General features: G+C 44.5%; 1 protein-coding gene across 1 annotated transcript in view; it reads left to right on the top strand.

The window, feature by feature from the left end:
• LOC123992794 (lissencephaly-1 homolog A-like) overlaps positions 1 to 19,097 on the top strand; it is a 60,414-nt gene that overhangs the window by 31,644 nt on the left and 9,673 nt on the right. Inside the window, exons 3-8 of the mRNA XM_046294317.1 lie at positions 6,590 to 6,674; positions 10,589 to 10,663; positions 11,105 to 11,311; positions 14,648 to 14,816; positions 16,938 to 17,040; positions 17,165 to 17,393. Of these exons, the coding sequence (XP_046150273.1) occupies positions 6,590 to 6,674; positions 10,589 to 10,663; positions 11,105 to 11,311; positions 14,648 to 14,816; positions 16,938 to 17,040; positions 17,165 to 17,393 (868 nt within the window). The remainder of the gene's footprint in view (positions 1 to 6,589; positions 6,675 to 10,588; positions 10,664 to 11,104; positions 11,312 to 14,647; positions 14,817 to 16,937; positions 17,041 to 17,164; positions 17,394 to 19,097) is intronic.

The raw sequence follows: 19,097 nt of genomic DNA, 5'->3' as shown, positions 1-19,097 counted from the left end.
AAAGTCCAGACCTGAATCCAATCGAGAATCTGTGGAAAGAACTGAAAACTGCTGTTCACAAATGCTCTCCATCCAACCTCACTGAGCTCAAGCTGTTTTGCAAGGAGGAATGGGAAAAAAATTCAGTCTCTCGATGTGCAAAACTGATAGACATACCCCAAGCGACTTACAGCTGTAATTGCAGCAAAAGGTGGCGCTACAAAGTATTAACTTAAGGGGGCTGAATAATTTTCCACGCCCAATTTTTCAGTTTTTTGATTTGTTAGTTTGAAATATCCAGTAAATGTCGTTCCACTTCATGATTGTGTCCCACTTGTTGTTGATTCTTCACAAAAAATATTTTTATCTTTGTTTGAAGCCTGAAATGTGGCAAAAGGTCGCAAAGTTCAAGGGGGCCGAGTACTTTCGCAAGGCACTACACATAATTAAATCATAACTTGATTACAAATTACATCATAAGGGAAAATGTCCCTAGCGGGTGGAACAGATATGACAGCTGGTTACACAAAAGAAAGGGGTTTGAGTGAAAGAGTGGAAAGACTGAGGAACAAAGGGCGAAATACAGTATCTTTTTCATTCTAAATTACTGCCCATTTGGAAAAGGAAAATGCAATAAATATTTACTCTGAGTTGCGCTTCGGTAGGTTGGTGGTAGATGGAAGGCCGTGTTGCCAAACCGAGTCCTTTGTCTTTTGAAGAATGTCTCTGCTGGTAAATTGAATACGTTGAAGTAACGTCATTGAGTGGTAGACGGGATACTCTGTCTGTTCCTTCCTAACCCTAGTTTGCAGCTGCTGTTGCTAACTCAACGGCTAGGAGGTATCACTTCTGTAGTGAATAAGAGTTCAAAGTTCATACCATTCCCAACCAAAGCTCACGCTGATGTTGGCTTCGTTCTGTAGTTATTATCTGAACCATTCTGACATCGGACCGTCGTCCTCACATCCTCTGAACAGAAGGTTATATTGTTGTGAAGGCTTTATATAGGAAGGGAGAGGAGGACGTGTTTGAAAAGTTTTATAGCCCATGTCCCTTCACAGGGGCGGGCCACTGATTGAGCAGACTTTCCACCGTAGAGTTTGTCATCTTATCATTGATGAGAATGTCTCAGATGACAACCGAACTGACATCATATTCATTAAGTACCACCGCATATGTTCAATTGGTCAGATTACCAGAATATAGTTCATTTCCTCCCACCTTCTGATGTTCCCAGAATCTCTGTTAACCAAAGGGGTTTGCAAATGTAACATCAGTGGGGTAGAGAGGTATTTATGACTGTCATAAACCTACCCCCAGGCCAACTTCATGACACGCACGACCAATATGCTTTAATGGTTTCTGTCTGCTGGACCTGGGTGACTCTAGGGAAACACGGTACACACCAGACACACACAGATGTGCAAAGACACTTCCTCACAACTAATTTACACCAACCCCCAGACCTGCAGCAGGATGTCACATGAGCGATAACCTCCTGCTGACCTTCAGCTGTAATCACACTGCTTCTGTCATCTGGGAGGAGACGGGGATACAGGAGGGATGGGTGGGAAAGGGCATGGTGCAGTCAGGCTGCCAGGCCAGCTACATGCTCTGCTGACATACTGTCAACCACACACGCACCACTTTAAAGCCAGCCAGCCTCCGAGTATCGGTGCCAAGCACAACACCTTTTTTTATTCTTTCATGTCATTTTTCTGTCAGGTGAATAGCCTTTACCCAATGCCCACACGCCCAGACCCATCCAATGATGAGGGAGTAAACCCTCAAGCTTTGACACCTATTATCTATCTTAAACTCACATTTCCGTTCTCACTATAAATGAATTCCGTTCAGACCAGGGTTTCTGTTGGCAGGTAAGAGCCAGCTCTCGTCCGTTAATTGTCGGAGAGAAGAAAAATCCCAGTGAGAAATAATGCTCTTTAGCCTGTTCATTGATGGAATAATGCTTTTGGAAAGTATTCAGACCCCTTGACTTTTTCCACATTTTGTTACGCTACAGCCTTATTATAAAGTGGTTTAAATAAATATTTTTCCTAATTAATCTACACACAATACCCAATAATGACAAAGCGAAAACAGTTTTTTAGAACTTCTTGCACATGTATTAAAAATAAAATAACATTATTTACAAAAGTTTTCAGACACTGCTATGAGCCTCGAAATTGAGCTCCGGTGCATCCTGTTTCCATTGATCATCCTTGACGTTTCTACAACTGCATTGGAGTCCACATGTGGTAAATCCAATTGATTGGACTTGATGAAAACCTGCTCCAGAGTGCTCAGGACCTCAGACTGGGACGAAGGTTCACTTTGCAACAGGACAAAGACCCTAAGCACACAGGCAAGACAATGCAGGAGTGGCTTTGTCTCTGAATGTCCTTGAGTGGCCCAGCCAGAGCCCAGTATTGAACCCGATCGAACATCTCTGGAGAAACCTGATAATAGCTGTGCAGCGACGCTCCCCATCCAATCTGACAGAGCTTGAGAGGATGAGCAGACAAGAATGGGAGAAACTCCCCAAATACAGGTGTGCCAAGCTTGTAGTGTCATACCCAGGAAGACTCGAGGCTGTAAGGTGCCAAAGGTGCTTCAACAAAGGACTGAGTAAAGGGTCTGAATTCTTTACAGGACCAGTCAAAAGTTTGGACTCCTACTCAAGAGTTCATTTTTATTGTTTTCTACATTGTAGAATAATAGTGAAGGCATCAAAACGAAATTACACATATTTTCATCATGTAGTAACAACAAAATTGTTAAACAAATCCAAATCTAGACTCGGCAAAAAACAACAACATACTGCTTGTTCTGTGTGTGATTTCCTGCAAGACAAGGAATGTCAGTGTTCTGCCATGGCCAGCAAAGAGCATGGATCTCAATCCCATGTGAGCACGTCTGGAGACCTGTTGAATCGGAGGATGAGCGCTAGAGCCATTCCCCCCGAGAAATGTCCGGGAACTTGCAGGTGCCTTGGTGGAAGATTGGGGCAGCATCTCACAGCAAGAACTGGCAAATCTGGTGCAGACCATGAGGAGGAGATCCACTGCAGTTCTTAGTATCTGGTGTGGCCACCAGCTGCATTGTTACTTTTTTGATACTGACCCCCCCCCCCCCCCTTTACACATGTTAAGTTTGCTGAAAATAAATGCAGTTGACAGTGAGCGTATGTATCTTTTTGCTGAGTTCATTTTAGATTCTTCATTGTAGCCACCCTTTGCCTGGATGGCTTTGCACTCTCTTGGAATTCTCTAAACCAGTTTCATCTGGAATGCTTTTCCAACAGTCTTGAAGGAGTTCCCACATATATGCTCAGTACTTGTCCTTCACTCTGCGGTTTCACTCATCCCGAATCATCTCAATTGGTTTGAGGTTGGTTAATTGTGGAGGCCAGGTCATCTGATGGAGCACTCATCACACTTCTCTTTGGTCAAATATCCCTTACTCAGCCTGGAGGTGTGTTGGGTCATTGTCCTGTTGAAAAATAAATGATAGTTCCACTAAGCTCAAACCAGATAGGATTGTGTATCATCATGGGTTTCTATGGCCGACCAGCCTCATACAAACCTAATGTCACCATGGTCAATGCGACGCATATGGTGTCGTGGCTGAATGACGACATGAATAGCAGGTTATAAACTATCGCAGGATATAACAGTAGCCTCTGGTAAGACCCGGGGTGGCATTCTTTGTATGTTTGTAAACAGCTGGTGCACGATATTTAAGGAAGTGTCAAGGTTTTGCTCACCCGATGTAGAGTATGTCATGATAACCTGTAGACCACACTATTTACCAAGAGTTTATCGATATTCCTCATAGCTGTCTATTTACCTCCTCAAATCGATGCTGGCCCTACGACCGCACTCAATGAGCTGTATACGGCCATAAGCAAACAGGAAAACGCTCATCCAGAGGCGGCGCTTCTAGTGGCCTGGAACTTTAATGCAGGGTAACTTAAATGAGTTTTACCTCATTTCTACCAGCATGTTAAATGTGCAACCAGAGGGAATAAAACTCTAGACCACCTTTACTCCACACACACACAAACGTGTACAAAGCTCTCCCTCACCCTCCATTTGGCAAATTGACCATAATTCTATCCTCCTAAAGTAGGAAGCACCAGTGACTCGGTCAATAAAATAGTAATCAGATGAAGCAGATGCTAAGCCCCAGGACCACTTTGCTAGCACAGACTGGAATATGTTCCGGTATTCTTCCGATGGTGTTGAGGAGTACACATCAGTCACTGGCTTCACCAATAAGTGCATCGATAACATCGTCCCCGCTGTGACTGTACATTCACCCCAACCAGAAGCCATGGATGACAGGCAACAACCACACTGAGCTAAAGGGTAGAGCTGCCGCTTTCAAGGAGCAGGACTCTAACCTGGAAGCTTACAAGAAATCCCGCTATGCCCTCCGGCGAACCATCAAAAAGGCAAATCGTCAATACAGGACTAAGATCAAATCATTCTACACCGGCTCTGATGCTCATTGGGTGTGGCAGGGCTTGCAAACTACTACAGACTACAAAGGGAAGCACACCCACGATCTGCCCAATGATACGAGCCTACAAGACAAGCTAAATTACTTCTATGCTTGCTTCGTGGCAAGTATTACTGAAACATGCATGAGAGCATCATCTGTTCCCGATAACTGTGTGATGACTCTCCCCGCAGTCGATGTAAGTTAGACCTTTAAAAAAAAATAACGGTCAACATTCACAAGGCCGCAGGGCCAGACGGATTACCAGGACGTGTACTCCAATGATGCGCTGACCAACTGGCAAGTGCCAAGTGCATTTTCAACCCCGCCCTGTTTGAGTCTGTAATACATGTTTTAAGCAGACCACCATAGTCTCTGTGCCCAAGAACACAACGGCAACCTGCCTAAATGACTACCGACCCGTAGCACTCATGCCTGTGGCCATGGCTCACATCAACACCATTATCCCAGAAACCCTAGACCCACTCCAAATTGCATACCGCCCCACCAGATCAACAGATGATGCTCGATCTCTATTGCACCCCAGTGCCCTTTTCCGCCTGGACAAAAGGAATACCTTTGAGAATGCTATTCATTGACTACAGCTCAGCGTTCAACACCATAGTGCCCTCAAAGCTCATCAATAAGCTAAGGGCCCAGCGACTAAACATCTCCCTCGGCAACTGGATCCTGGACTTCCTGACGGGCAGCCCCCAGGTAGGAAGGGTAGGTAACAACCCATCCGCCACGCTGATCCTCCACACAGGGGCACCTCAGGGGTGTGTGCTCAATCCCGTCCTATACTCCCTGTTCACTCATTACTGCATGGCCAGGCCTGACTCCAACACCATCATTTAAGATTGCTGATGACACAGCAGTAGCCTGATCACTGACAACGAGACGGCCAGGTCTCTGACCTCCTCCCTATAGTCTATGTGATGTCAGGACAACAACCTCTCCCTCAATGTGATCAAGACAATGGAGGGGATTGTGAACTACAGGAAAAGGAGGACCGAGCATGCCTCCAATCTCATCGATGGGGCTGTAGTGGATCAGGTTGAGAGCTTCAATTTCCTTCGTGTCCACATTACCAACAAACTATCATGGTGTAAGCACACCAAGACCGTTGTGAAGAGGGCACAACAAAGCCTATTTCCCCTTCAGGGGACTGAAAAGATTTGGCACTGGGTACTCGGATCCTCAAAGTTCTACAGCCACACCATCGAGAACATCCTGACTGGTTGCGTCACTGCCTGGTAAGCAACTGCTCGGCCTCCGTCCGCAAGTCACTACAGAGGGTATTAACCGATAGATATGGGTCCGTTAAATTAAAATGTTACTGGTCAAATGTCTTGCGCTACATTTTCCTAACGGAAACCCTGGTTTAGATAACAGTCTCAGCTGAATGACTTTTGCCACTGAAATAACCTAGCCCTTGGTGGGTAAATTTAGCCTGAGTTGTAGTCCTAGGGTTGATCTACAGCTCAGTTAAGCGTATGTGTATGTGCTTGTCCCTCTGTCTATTGTCCCAAACCTGAACAAAGAGAGGAAGAGGCAGGCAGTCATTTTACTGTGTTTGCTTCTGTCTGCCTGTTCTATTGTCATGTCTATCTCAACATCTCATCTCATACCTCTCGCTCTGCTTTCACTTGGCTCATGTCTGGTCTTCATGTGAAGGATTTTGTAGAAAAGCTGTGTGTCAGGAGAGCGTGTGCGTGTCTGTCTGCGGGTGTTTCTGTGGTGTACAGTAGTCTAGTTTTCATTTTCTCTACTCTGTGGGGAGTGATTCCTCCATTATCTGCCCAGAGCAACAAGAGCTCATTATCGACAGCAGACACATGTGCTATCTATCTGTGTCAAATTGGTCTGTGAGCGTGTGGCCGTGCGTGTTATTTTTCTATTTAACACATGTCAAACAAAAGACCAATGCAATTTACTTGTTACTCAGACACACTTATTTTCTTTCTTTGTTTTACCCGTAGTCAAATCCCTTACTCAAGCTTTTTCTCCATTTTAAAGATAAATGTCTCATCTTCTTAACAAGAGAAACTCTAATCTCAACTGCTTTTAATAAGATAACTAATTGGTTTCTTCTGTCCTATTTCAGAAATCGAGCGATAGCTGATTACCTTCGTTCAAATGGATATGAAGAGGCATATTCAACTTTCAAGAAGGAGGCAGAATTAGACGTGGTGAGTAACGATGGAACATTACACACAAACACACACAATAATACACGCTCACTATAAATCAAGCCTATTTACCCAAACAATACCACTTTAATTTCCACTTTATTCCCCCTTTTAATTGACGCAGGCACAAGTCTGACTGAAGCCAATTGAGCCCAGCTAAGGGAATCTAGAGTTATTATTAGGTTGTCTGACACACACACACACACACACACACACACACACACACACACACACACACACACACACACACACACACACACACACACACACACACACACACACACACACACACACACACACACACACACACACACACACACACACACACACACACACACACACACACACACACACACACACACACACACACACGAGGGAGAAGCTGCAGTCAGGTAGTGGAACAGAAGCTGAAGATAACCTGTCTTCCTTACTATCTCTATCAGAGCTAATGTAATGGCAGGTAGCTAGCAGCTAAAGCCCTGGGAAAAAAAGTGCCCTTTGAATTACCTCAATGTACAGTCTCCTCAAACAAGACAAAACAAAGCGCCAAGACAACATGTGGCAGGGTAACATGTAAATGCTCCCTTCGCTCTCTGTCTGCCTCTTTTCCTCTCTCTCTCCCTGTCTTTGTAATTTCCTCCATATTTCTATAGCACAGATATGAGAGGGGTTCAGTCCTTCCTCCTCCCTAGTTAGTGGAAACAGCCTGAATAATAGATTGCTATGGACAGAGAAGCTCCCTGACACATTTGACACCACACACACAGGCACACCGTGGCAGGATTGTGTTAAAAACTTGCCCTAATGATGCTGGCAATTCCAGCCTTCCATTGCCTTAATCTAGTTTATTTATTACCTGTTAAATGAGTAGGTTATACCAATGGAGAATGGAGACATTTCCCCTAATGCTACATTTACACAGCCTTTGTCTTGGGTTTATTTTAAGACCTCCTAAAATATTGTAATGCGGTATGTAGGTGAGCAGAGTGGTGTTGAAGGTAGTATACGAAACAGCATGCCACACCTCTCGTCTGGCACTGCCCGCACACACCCTGCTGATTAGACTGGCAGACCACAGTGATTAGGTGTGTGTGTGGATCACTGACTGACTGTGTGTGTTAAGCTGTCGGCAGAGGGTCTTGGCAGATGGCAAATCAGATTTTTCTCTCCTCCCTCTCAACCGCTCTTCGTCTCTCTTCACGGACACAATGCCACAACTCCTTTCATCCCTCCATCCTGTGAACCTCTCCTCCCATTTTATCGCTCCAAGTGCTGAGCGAGGCAGCAACTGTTCTCTTGGACACCTCTGATTTTCCATCAGAGCTATTTCTGCCTAGGAGCAGCAGTTCAGCTTCAGAACACACACCTCCCCTATGTGCCTATAGCGGTACTCCTCACTTCCACATTTTCTCTTTTGTTTCTTCCCCATTGAAACAGTGGCTAGGCTGTCAATCTGAATTGTTGATGGTTTGTTTGATAGCTGAACTGATGCCAGTGACCTGCTATAGAACTGTACTGAATCACCAGAGAAGTTAAGTGTTGTGCTACCCCTATCCCTTCACCTCTCCCCCTCATGGCTCTTCCATCCTCTCCCATTAGTAACACCACATGAGGAGACAATGGAAATATGTACCAACTAGAGGTCGACTGATTATGATTTTTCAACGCGGTACCGATTTATTGGAGGACCAAAAAAGCAGATACCGATAAATTGGCCGATTTTTATTTATTTATTTGTAATAATGACAATTACACAATACTGAATGAACACTTATTTTAACTTAATATAATACATCAATAAAATCAATTTAGCCTCAAGTTAAATAATGAAACATGTTCAATTTGGTTTAAATAATGCAAAAACAAAGTGTTGGAGAAGAAAGTAAAAGTGCAATATGTGCTATGTAAGAAAGCTAACGTTTCAGTTCCTTGCTCAGAACATGAGAACATATGAAAGCTGGTGGTTCCTTTTAACACGAGTCTTCAATATTCCCAGGTAAGAAGTTTTAGGTTGTCGTTATTATAGGAATTATAGGACTATTTCTCTCTACCATTTGTATTTCATTAACCTTTGACTATGGATGTTCTTATAGGCACTTTAGTATTGCCAGTGTAACAGTAGAGCTTCCGTCCCTCTAGTTATTTAGTGTGCGCAAACTAGCTAGCCATTTCACCTCGGTTACACCAGCCTCATCTCGGGAGTTGATAGGCTTGAAGTCATAAACAGCGCAATGCTTGATGCACAACGAAGAGCTGCTGGCAAAACGCACGAAAGTGCTGTTTGAATGAATGTTTACACAACTGCTTCTGCCTACCACCACACAGTCAGATACTTGTATGCTTGTATGCTCAGTCAGATTATATGCAACGCAGGACACGCTAGATAATATCTAGTAATATCATCAACCATGTGTAGTTAAGTAGTGATTATGATTGATTGTTTTTTATACGATAAGTTTAATGCTAGCTAGCAACTTACCTTGACTTACTGCATTCGCATAACAGGCAGTCTCCTTGTGGAGTGCAACGAGAGGGAGGCAGGTCGTTATTGCGTTGGACTAGTTAACTGTAAGGTTGCAAGATTGAAACCCCCGCGCTGACAAGGTGAAAATCTGTTGTTTTGTCCCTGAATGAGGCAGTTAACCCACCATTCCTAGGCCGTCATTGAAAATAAGAATGTGTTCTTAACTGACTTGCCTAGTTAAATAAAGATATATAAAAAAATAAGAATCGGCAAATCGGCGCACCAAAATACTGATGTCCGATTATGAAAACTTGAAATCGGCCATTCCGATTAATCGGTCGACCTTGAGTACCAACTCTTCTCACCAAACACTCCATCCCTTTCCCTTTTTTAGTGTTTATAAGCCACATGGCCAGTTGAGCTCCAACAGTGCAGGACAAAGTAAAGGAAAACAATACAAATATGATCAAATTGATAATAATAATTGAAATTATAGCCCCCTCTTTATCAATCTGCGCCCCCACGCATATTTCAGACCGCAGAAATGGTGTCTGCAGCAGTTGTGTGTACCACACTGTCTGACTGCTTCCACCTTCATGTGTCTTGGGGAGTGCTGTTGTCTAGACTGTAACTTGTGTGGGAGGACGGATGAGAACCCACCTGGTGTGTGTAACCCTGCTCAGTGTGACTCTGTCTGATTAGCATGTTGTAGAGGCAGGTGTGGGGCTCAGCTGCAGGTAACTCAACCTCCCCCTGGCTCATTGGCACCCACAACACGATCGAGAGCTAGGGGCTTCATATGCCACACGTACACCAACCACTTATTTTCTTTGTCCCTTTCTGCCTTCCTTGAATAGAACATGTAGGCTCATTTCTAGGTGAATTGCTCGTCTTGATCTTTGTTACTACCCGTAACAGATTTCACTTAAGTTTGTCTTACTCCTTACCCTAGCCAGCCTGTAAAAATGCACCAGAAGTCCCTCCCTCGCCCTTTAGTAAAATGGCCGCCATACCCCTGTTGCTAGCCTTTCCTCCAGGTGGAAGCCGCTCTCTGCCAGGCTCCCGGAAGTTAATGTCCATCAACAGCAGACTGTGAGGGCGTAAGCCCTTGTCTGCAGGAGATTAGCCTGTGTGAGGGGGATTAAGAAGTGTGTGTGTGTGTCCGTAAGTATGTCTCCGTGTGTATGTGTTTTTACAATTAGCCTCAAGTCTGACCCTCTGTGGTGCGACCACTGTTTGGCTGTAGGGGTGTAAATCCCATTCCTTATTACTGTGTATACACACACACTCCTTATTACTGTACCCACAGACTGCATGCAACCTCCGCTGCCCCCTAGGCAGACCATAGGGCCCACTGATTAGGCCTAAGCTAAGCTCTGTGCTTAGATTGTGTGTCTGTGCATGCAGCGTTCTTTTCCTAACTCCTTTCTTTCTTTTCATCCCCAACCAGAATGAAGAATTGGATAAGAAGTATGCCGGCCTTTTGGAAAAGAAATGGACCTCAGTCATCAGATTACAAAAGAAGGTTTGTGGTTTGTTTCAGGGATGCTGTTGGGGATTCTGTCTGCTAGTCTCGGCCCCTGACTGCGGTGGAACAGCATCTGATCATAAATTCACCATACATGGCATATTAAAAAGGTTACAGTTCAAGGAATTGAATGTGTTAACCCAATGCCCTTATGATATGATGAGATCGTTTGATATGGCTGGCTCTCGTGTGGTTGCTTAGCAGTACACTGAAGCTGCCTGCAGAGATTTCCATGTATCAGCAAGCTTATATTAGCCATTTGTACTTGCGTAGTACAAAGTATACACTGTACTGTATCCCAAAGTGCTTTACATTGTAAGTGGTACATTTCCCACCTGATGAAAACAGCCAGTTTCCTTCTGTAATAATGTAATACCACATTACTGTGATGGTAACTGAGTCACCATGTCTATCGCCATGTCTGACCCCCCCCCCCAGGTGATGGAGCTGGAGTCGAAGCTGAACGAGGCCAAGGAGGAGATCACCCTAGGTGGGCCCATAGCCCAGAAGCGTGACCCCAAAGAGTGGATCCCTCGCCCGCCGGAGAAGTACGCACTGAGCGGCCACCGCTCCCCTGTCACACGCGTTATCTTCCACCCAGTCTTCAGCGTCATGGTGTCCGCCTCCGAGGACGCCACAATAAAGGTCAGTAGAATATAATAATCATCATAAACAACAACAGTCTTTACTCTTTCAAAGTTTTTCTCCAGGTTGGTTGCCAAGGTCCCTGAAGACTGCCTAAACAGTGAAACAATGTACAAACAACGTGATCATCATAATAGGGGATGCCAGCAACCCACCCCATACAACTTCCCAACGCTGTCTTGACATCTTACTTAATCTACTTCACTTGTATGCGTGTTGACTGTGTATGTATAACTGTAACTAATAAGGCATAGTACAAGTGTGTAATCAGGCCACATTGATATTTTGTTGTCATACTTCTAGTGCCAATCAAAGTTGGCATTTTGAGAAAATGACTTCAACATATGTATTTTGAAATACATTTCAGAATTAAATTGTTCTAAAGCATAGTATTGTTATTTGACCTGTTCTATGACCGGGTGGTTCGAGCTCTGAATGCTGATTGGCTGACAGCCATGGTATATCAGACCGTATAACAAAATGTTTATTTAAAAAAAAAAGTTGATAACCAGTTTATAATACCAATTAGGCACATTGGGGGTTTGTGGTATATGGCAAATTTACAATGGCAATGGTCGATGCATCGTGCATAAGAACACCCTTAGCCGTGTTACATTCGCCATATACCACACCCCTCAGGCTTTATTGCTTAAATATGCCAATATATGATTCCACTCATTGTTGTTTGTTAATCACAGCTGTTTCTGTATTGTACTATATTCTTTGGACACGTGCTTGTGAGAGAGGGAGAGAAAGAGGGAGAATGCTGTAGCAGGCCTCATTCTCCATCGACTTGCATTGGATTTGCTTATGCTGTATAATATACTCTGTGTGTGGATTTCTTTAGATATTGTTTTCACAATAACAGAGGAGAGATGCTCATAAAAGGACACTGTGTTTTGCTTTTAGCTGCATTCCCAAAGCGATAAGCTCTGCTTCCTTGTTATTCATTCATTCACCCTGATTCGTCCGCCATTGCTATTTTTACAGCCATCCAGGATTGGTCTGCTGCTCTACCACAGCTAGATACCTTCATGCCCCAGTTCCTCTGTTCCGTATAAATATTTGTGCTGTATATTTTATTCATGTGGAATCAGACTCCTGTTCTCTGTTTTGCCATGCTATCCTTCATTCTCTATTTGACTACACTACCACAAGGGGCCTCCTCTGGCACCACTTACTTCAACCACCACCTCCCCCCAGCTACCCCTCTTCATTCCCAGCACCCCCCTCCCCCTTATCTTCCGCTTGAGTGCTGGCCCCTCTGCCTCGACCACTATCCATCCAACCCGGAGCAGGCCCAATCAGGCCCCAAATCTCACAATCTGCCCCCTCCCCTCTTCTTTCCTGGCCTGTCTCGCCTCACTCTGTTCCCTACTTTCCCTCCAAACCTTGCTGTTAAATCTTATACTGGGGAGCTGAACTTAAGAGCTCTGCACACTCTGACATTCTCTCTATTTCTCTCTTCCTCTGACATTCTCTCTTTGACATTCCGCTATGGCTGTGTTAGTTTGCCTGCAGTCAAACTAGTCTCTTTTTTTCCCTCCTCTTTGTTTAGTATGCAGGGAGTAATTGTCACGGGGCTTTGGTGCTCTGCGGACAAACTGCTTCCTCTCACTCCTTCCCTCTCTTACTCCCTCTCTTCCCTTGTCCACTGCTCTCCCTTCTGCTAACGTAGCAAATCTATACAATCCTTTTTTTTTTACTTGTTACCAGCCTTGAGCTCGCCGCCTTGGCAGTATTTAAATCAGCAGGTTTTGTGAGCAGTGAGCCTTCTCTATTTCACTCTCTCTTGCTCTCGGTTTCTCCCTTTGCTTTCTCTCGCTCTCGCTTCCCCCCACCTCCCTTTCTCTGCATCGTGATGAGAAACCCTGTCACACAAAACTAGACTGAACAGCTTGAGGTGAACTACTGCGTATGGCAAGAACGACATATGCCTTTAGCATATACTGGACCCCATTATTTTAGTGACTATTTAATAGTGTCTTTCTCTCACAAGTGGGCCTATATTAATTACTGCCTTGGTATTTTGGTTTTTCTTTAAATTGAATATAGGTTATCTTCAGTTGGTCAATGGAAATACTTAATCAATTTGTCTCTCTCTCTTAGAGCCACATTGTTACGAGTGGCTAACATAAACACTAAATTAATCTTATGCTGTTGTCAGTACATAAGCACAGTTAATTTTCAGGTTAGCTTCCTCTGACCTTATTACCTAATGACCTTCTGCAGTGCATCTAGACTGCACTTTACTGAGCTAATATTCTACATGGGTCTGCAGACGAAAATGTCATAAAAGCTGGAATTGCACCACCATGTTTCACTACCCCGCCACTTGCATAGGTAGCACAAGCTCAGCAGACCAAGTGATGGGCTTGGTGGTACTGGCAGACTTAACACCACGCCATACTGGGTGGATTTTGTGGTACACTAGACTTGAAACAGGAGGGGAGAGGGGGCGGGTGGAGTTGGCAGTGGAGAAAGCCCAAATGAGGCAGAAGGAGGGGGCTTCTGTCACTGTCTGCCAAAATCCAGCCCCCACCACCCTGCTTGCTCAGCGGTGGAGGAAAAGCTTATCCCCACAGTGCCTGTCTGCCTGGAAACACAGGGTAATGTGATAGCCATTATGCTTGAGATGCAGCCAAACTAGTGTTTTTGAACTTTTTATTTAAGACTCAAATCCCACTGTCCGTATAGACACTCATATTTATTGAACCACCATAGTCTTACTTTTGAATTATTTCCTTCTGACTATCCCAATAAGAGGATATTTGAATTGACACGCTTCACAGACTAATGTAGTCTTCTAGAAACAGTCATTTAATCAGACAAGGAAGATTTTGAACATTTTAATATGTATGGGGTCTGTGTTTGCATGTTGAGATGTCGTCTGGCTTGTAGGTTCATGATTCTGTGCTATTTGGAGCTCTGGAGACGAATCTCAGACAGTGAACTGTGGTAGCTAATGTCTAGAGTTTGTCTGGCACCCCACCCAGGGTGTGTTGGAGCTCCTATGATATGACATCAATATGATCTGCTATCCCCATCTCTCTCTGCCATTCTCGGCCTGGAGGCAGTGTCACAGGGTGCAGGCTAGGCTAGACTAGACCTTGGTATTTGGTCTCTGTGGAGATTTTTAGATTTTTGAGAGCAGCTTAGGTGTGCGTTTCTGTTCAGGTGTTTGTGTTCATGTGTGTTTTATGTTCACACAGCAGCTGAAGTTTAGAATTGTGTGTTCATGTGTGATCTTCTCTCTCATCTGAGGTGTGTTTGTTCTCATTTTCATGTGTGACATGTTTAGGCAGAAGCTGAAATAGTGTTTTCTCTCCTCACCAGGTGTGGGACTATGAGACAGGAGACTTTGAGCGGACGCTGAAGGGCCACACTGACTCTGTCCAGGACATCTCCTTTGACCAGACTGGCAAGCTGCTGGCCTCCTGCTCTGCAGACATGACCATCAAGCTGTGGGACTTCCAGGGCTTTGAGTGCATCAGAACCATGCATGGTGAGGGGACAGGGGAGGATGGGTGGGACTGGTTGGAGGATGTTATATGTCTTCGACTATGAGGAGGACCAGGGATGGTGAGGTATATCGGTTTGGTTCAGGCAAAGCATGGATGAGCAATTCCAGGCGTGTATGTGAGAATGTGTTTGGATGGTGCGTTGGGACACAGGTGCTACCGATGCTGTTCATTGTCATGTATGCTATGGCTCCTCATCACTGAAGTTCATGGCAATCTGTTCCAATTCACAGAAAACCCAGTGACACTAAAGAGCTTCACACAACAACCAAATGATCTGTCACACAGGCTTTAATGTTAATGCCAGCCATTCCACACTTCTTAATATCCTCCCCAATCTAACTCCTATAGGCGGTGGGGACTTGTTCTCTCACCATCTCCCTGTCTCTCTCAGGAATTCAGTCATTTGCACCCTTTAATATTAAGATTTGGAGGGCAGAATATGAGAAGCCTTTTTGTATTCACACACACACGTACACCCCCAAGACAAGGTGCTATTTCTCATATCAGCACTCTAAATGTACCAGTCCTTAGGCAGTGTCACTGCCCCCTCCCCTCTTTTAAATCCTAATTGCTGCATAAATTGAAGCGGCATATCTTACGTGTGCCTTCAGGCCCCACTGAAACAGGAGGACACCACTGGAGTGGCTTTCCTATTCCATTGGAACTGTCGAGAGCTCCTAAAACATATCAAAACTTAATGTTTGACATCATATGCCCCTTAAAATCTCCCCCAAAATGTCTCAAATTGCCCTAACTGAGAAGTATACTACATGAATGAATATGAATGCTGAATCTAAATAAGCTCTTGACTAGGACTCAGTCATTTTTTAATCCATGTTTGACTTGTAAAGGTTTAAAGTGTGTGTGTGTGTGTGCGCGTGTGAGATATTAGCAGTCTCTCTCCAATCCGTTTTGGGTGTAATTTACACCATGTCAGTTAGAGCTGGCATGTTGCCCCAAAACAGACAGGCTGTGTTCACACTGTGAAGAAACGAGAGCTTGGGGACCTCTTCTCTTTGTCTCCATCTCTCTCTCTGCGCCTGCCAAGTTACACTGCGCCATATTTCCTGTCATCCTCCCATCCCCTCATATTCTCATCCTTTCATTTTCCTTGAGTTCCTTTCTTCCTCTAATTTTCCTTCTCTCCTTCCATTCTCCTTAACCAATTTCCCTTCTCCGTAACCAATTTCCCCTCTTTCCTCACCCTTTCTCATCAACACCTTTTCTCTCTCCCCATCTTCCTCTCCCTCTCCTTCTCTCATCCTCTTCCCCTCCTTCCCTGCATCCCTCCCCCTCCCACCAGGCTGGCTGATTTGGTAGTGAAGATTAGGAGAGATTTTGGACAGTCAGTTTAATTATCCTCTTCACTCAGCACCAGATAGCAGCCCTTTTGTGAGGCTTTCACCACCCATTATTATAACAGCCAGTAGCGCACTGTGGGGCTACTGTGCTCCCCAACACATACACGCACACTTCTCATATTTTAAGCTTGCCTTTTAGAACCTACTTATCATTTCTGTATCTTTTTAGCAGATTAAAAATGGCTGCCCTGGTGACTAGGTAATTAGCTGCCTCTTCTCCAGGAACAAAGACACCCTGGGTGTAATTGGCTGTCTCACTACACATGTTAATTGGCTCATTTGGACAAAACCCATTTTATGGCATGTTTAGTTCCGGGGACTTTATCAAGGGGATGGTTAAGGACTTCTTGTCAAAGTGGGTGGCATTCAGAAATGGAAAGGTTTTGGCAGGAATTGCTGGCTAATGCTTTTAGCCCAACTTCGTACTGCCACTGTCTGAAGTACAGTACTTGAACATTTCACCAATAGATATTTCAGTCACCAAGGGAAAGGGGACACCTAGTCAGTGGCACAACCGAATGCGTTAAACCGAGACTTGTCTTCCATATTTAATCAGAGGTGCGGGGGCTGCCTTAAATCGACGCCATAGGTGCCTGGGTGAGCATTTGTTGTTGGGGGTTGCTCAAGGGCAGAATTGTTCTACCTTTTCTGCTTGACAATTCGAACCAGCAACCTTTTGGTTACTGGCTCAGCTACCTGCCGCCCAGTAAAGGTCTCATTGTGTTGTCTTTTGTTTTCCAGGACACGATCACAATGTTTCGTCCGTAGCCATCATGCCCAATGGAGATCATATAGTATCTGCCTCTAGGGACAAAACCATTAAAATGTGGGAGGTGGCCACTGGGTAAGTACACTGCATAATAGCAGTCAGCGCTCACCATGAGCCTAAATTTTCTTTGAAAAATTCCCTATGCTTCTGCAAAGCAAGCAACCATCTTTAACCCTTCTCCCCTCTTCCCACCCGTCAGTTACTGTGTGAAGACGTTCACGGGCCACAGGGAGTGGGTGAGGATGGTCCGGCCCAATCAGGATGGCACCCTGATCGCCAGCTGCTCCAATGACCAGACTGTGCGTGTGTGGGTGGTGGCGTCCAAAGAGTGCAAGGCCGAGCTGCGGGAGCACGAACACGTGGTGGAGTGCATCTCCTGGGCCCCTGAGAGCGCTCATCCCACCATCTTGGAAGCCACCGGCTCAGAGGTGAGAAGGTGCTCGACACGAAGATACTGATACACACACACTTCACGAAAGGCTTTGTCTCCTCCTTGGTCCCCAAAAGCAGATTAGGCAACCCCTTCATCGTCAAAACACCCACTGCTGACTCTTCAAAAGCACCTTGCCCTTATGCCCTGTATTTGGATCTGTGCCAAAACCTGTATGTACATACAGTGGGGCAAAAAAGTATTTAGTCAGCCACCAGTTGTGCAAGTTCTCCCACTTAAAAAGATGAGAGGCCTGTAATTTTCATCATAGGTGCACTTCAACTATGACAGACAAAATGAGAAAAAAATTCCAGAAAATCACTTTGTAGAATTTTTTAATTATTTTATTTGCAAATTATGGTGTGTGTGTGTGTGTGTGTGTGTGTGTGTGTGTGTGTGTGTGTGTGTGTGTGTGTGTGTGTGTGTGTGTGTGTGTGTGTGTGTGTGTGTGTGTGTGTGTGTGTGTGTGTGTGTGTGTGTGTGTATATATATACAGTGCCTTGCGAAAGTATTCGGCCCCCTTGAACTTTGCGACCTTTTGCCACATTTCAGGCTTCAAACATAAAGATATAAAACTGTATTTTTTGTGAAGAATCAACAACAAGTGGGACACAATCATGAAGTGGAACAACATTTATTGGATATTTCAAACTGTTTTAACAAATCAAAAACTGAAAAATTGGGCGTGCAAAATTATTATAAAATTTCACTTGGTAAATATTGCCTGCTAACCTGGATTTCTTTTAGCTAAATATGCAGGTTTAAAAATATATAATTCTGTGTATTGATTTTAAGAAAGGGATTGGTGTTTAAGGTTAGGTACACGTTGGAGCAACGACAGTCCTTTTTCGCAAATGCGCACTGCATTGATTATATGCAATGCAGGACACGCTAGATAAACTCGTAATATCATCAACCATGTGTAGTTATAACTAGTTATTATGATTGATTGTTTATTAAAATAAGATAAGTTTAATGCTAGCGAGCAACTTACCTTGGCTTACTGCATTCGCGTAACAGGCAGTCTCCTTCGTGGAGTGCAACGAGAGGCAGGTGGTTAGAGCGTTGGACTAGTTAACCGTAAAGGTTGCAAGATTGAATCCCTGAGCTGACAAGGTAAAAATCTGTCGTTCTGCCCCTGAACAAGGAAGTTAACCCACCGTTCCTAGGCCGTCATTGAAAATAATGTGTTCTTAACTGACTTGCCTCGTTAAATAAAGATTAAATAAAGGTGTAAAAAAAATATATCGGCAAAATCGGTGTCCAAAATCACCAGACATGTTTGAATCAGACCATGAAATGAAAAGTACAGGAGGAAGCCTGTCATTGCCCAGGGTCAGGCCATCACCCTGAATGGTGCCCCTGTGAATATCCCGCTCTCTCCAGTTTTGTGATCATGCCCTAGCATATATACCTAGCAGGCAGCTAGTGGCCCTGTCAAGAACCTTGCCTTCCTGTCTGCCTCGATGCCTGAGCGCAATGGTACACAATGTCCCATCTTCAGATCTCACGGAAGGAGCCTCAGACAGTTTTGCCTCTTTAGCTCTCTGTTTCTGTGTTTACCCATTTGAATGGTTGATGTGCTAAGTCGATGCAGGATGGTATTGTTGAACTTGGCTAAGGCTCAAGCCAGAAGAGCAGACGCACACACGTGCACACACACACACACATGTAAACATACATGTAAACATACATACCCCAT

The sequence above is a fragment of the Oncorhynchus gorbuscha genome, linkage group LG13, assembly GCF_021184085.1.
Source record: "Oncorhynchus gorbuscha isolate QuinsamMale2020 ecotype Even-year linkage group LG13, OgorEven_v1.0, whole genome shotgun sequence".
Classification (NCBI taxonomy): domain Eukaryota; kingdom Metazoa; phylum Chordata; class Actinopteri; order Salmoniformes; family Salmonidae; genus Oncorhynchus; species Oncorhynchus gorbuscha.
This window is presented reverse-complemented; position numbering and strand designations above follow the sequence as displayed.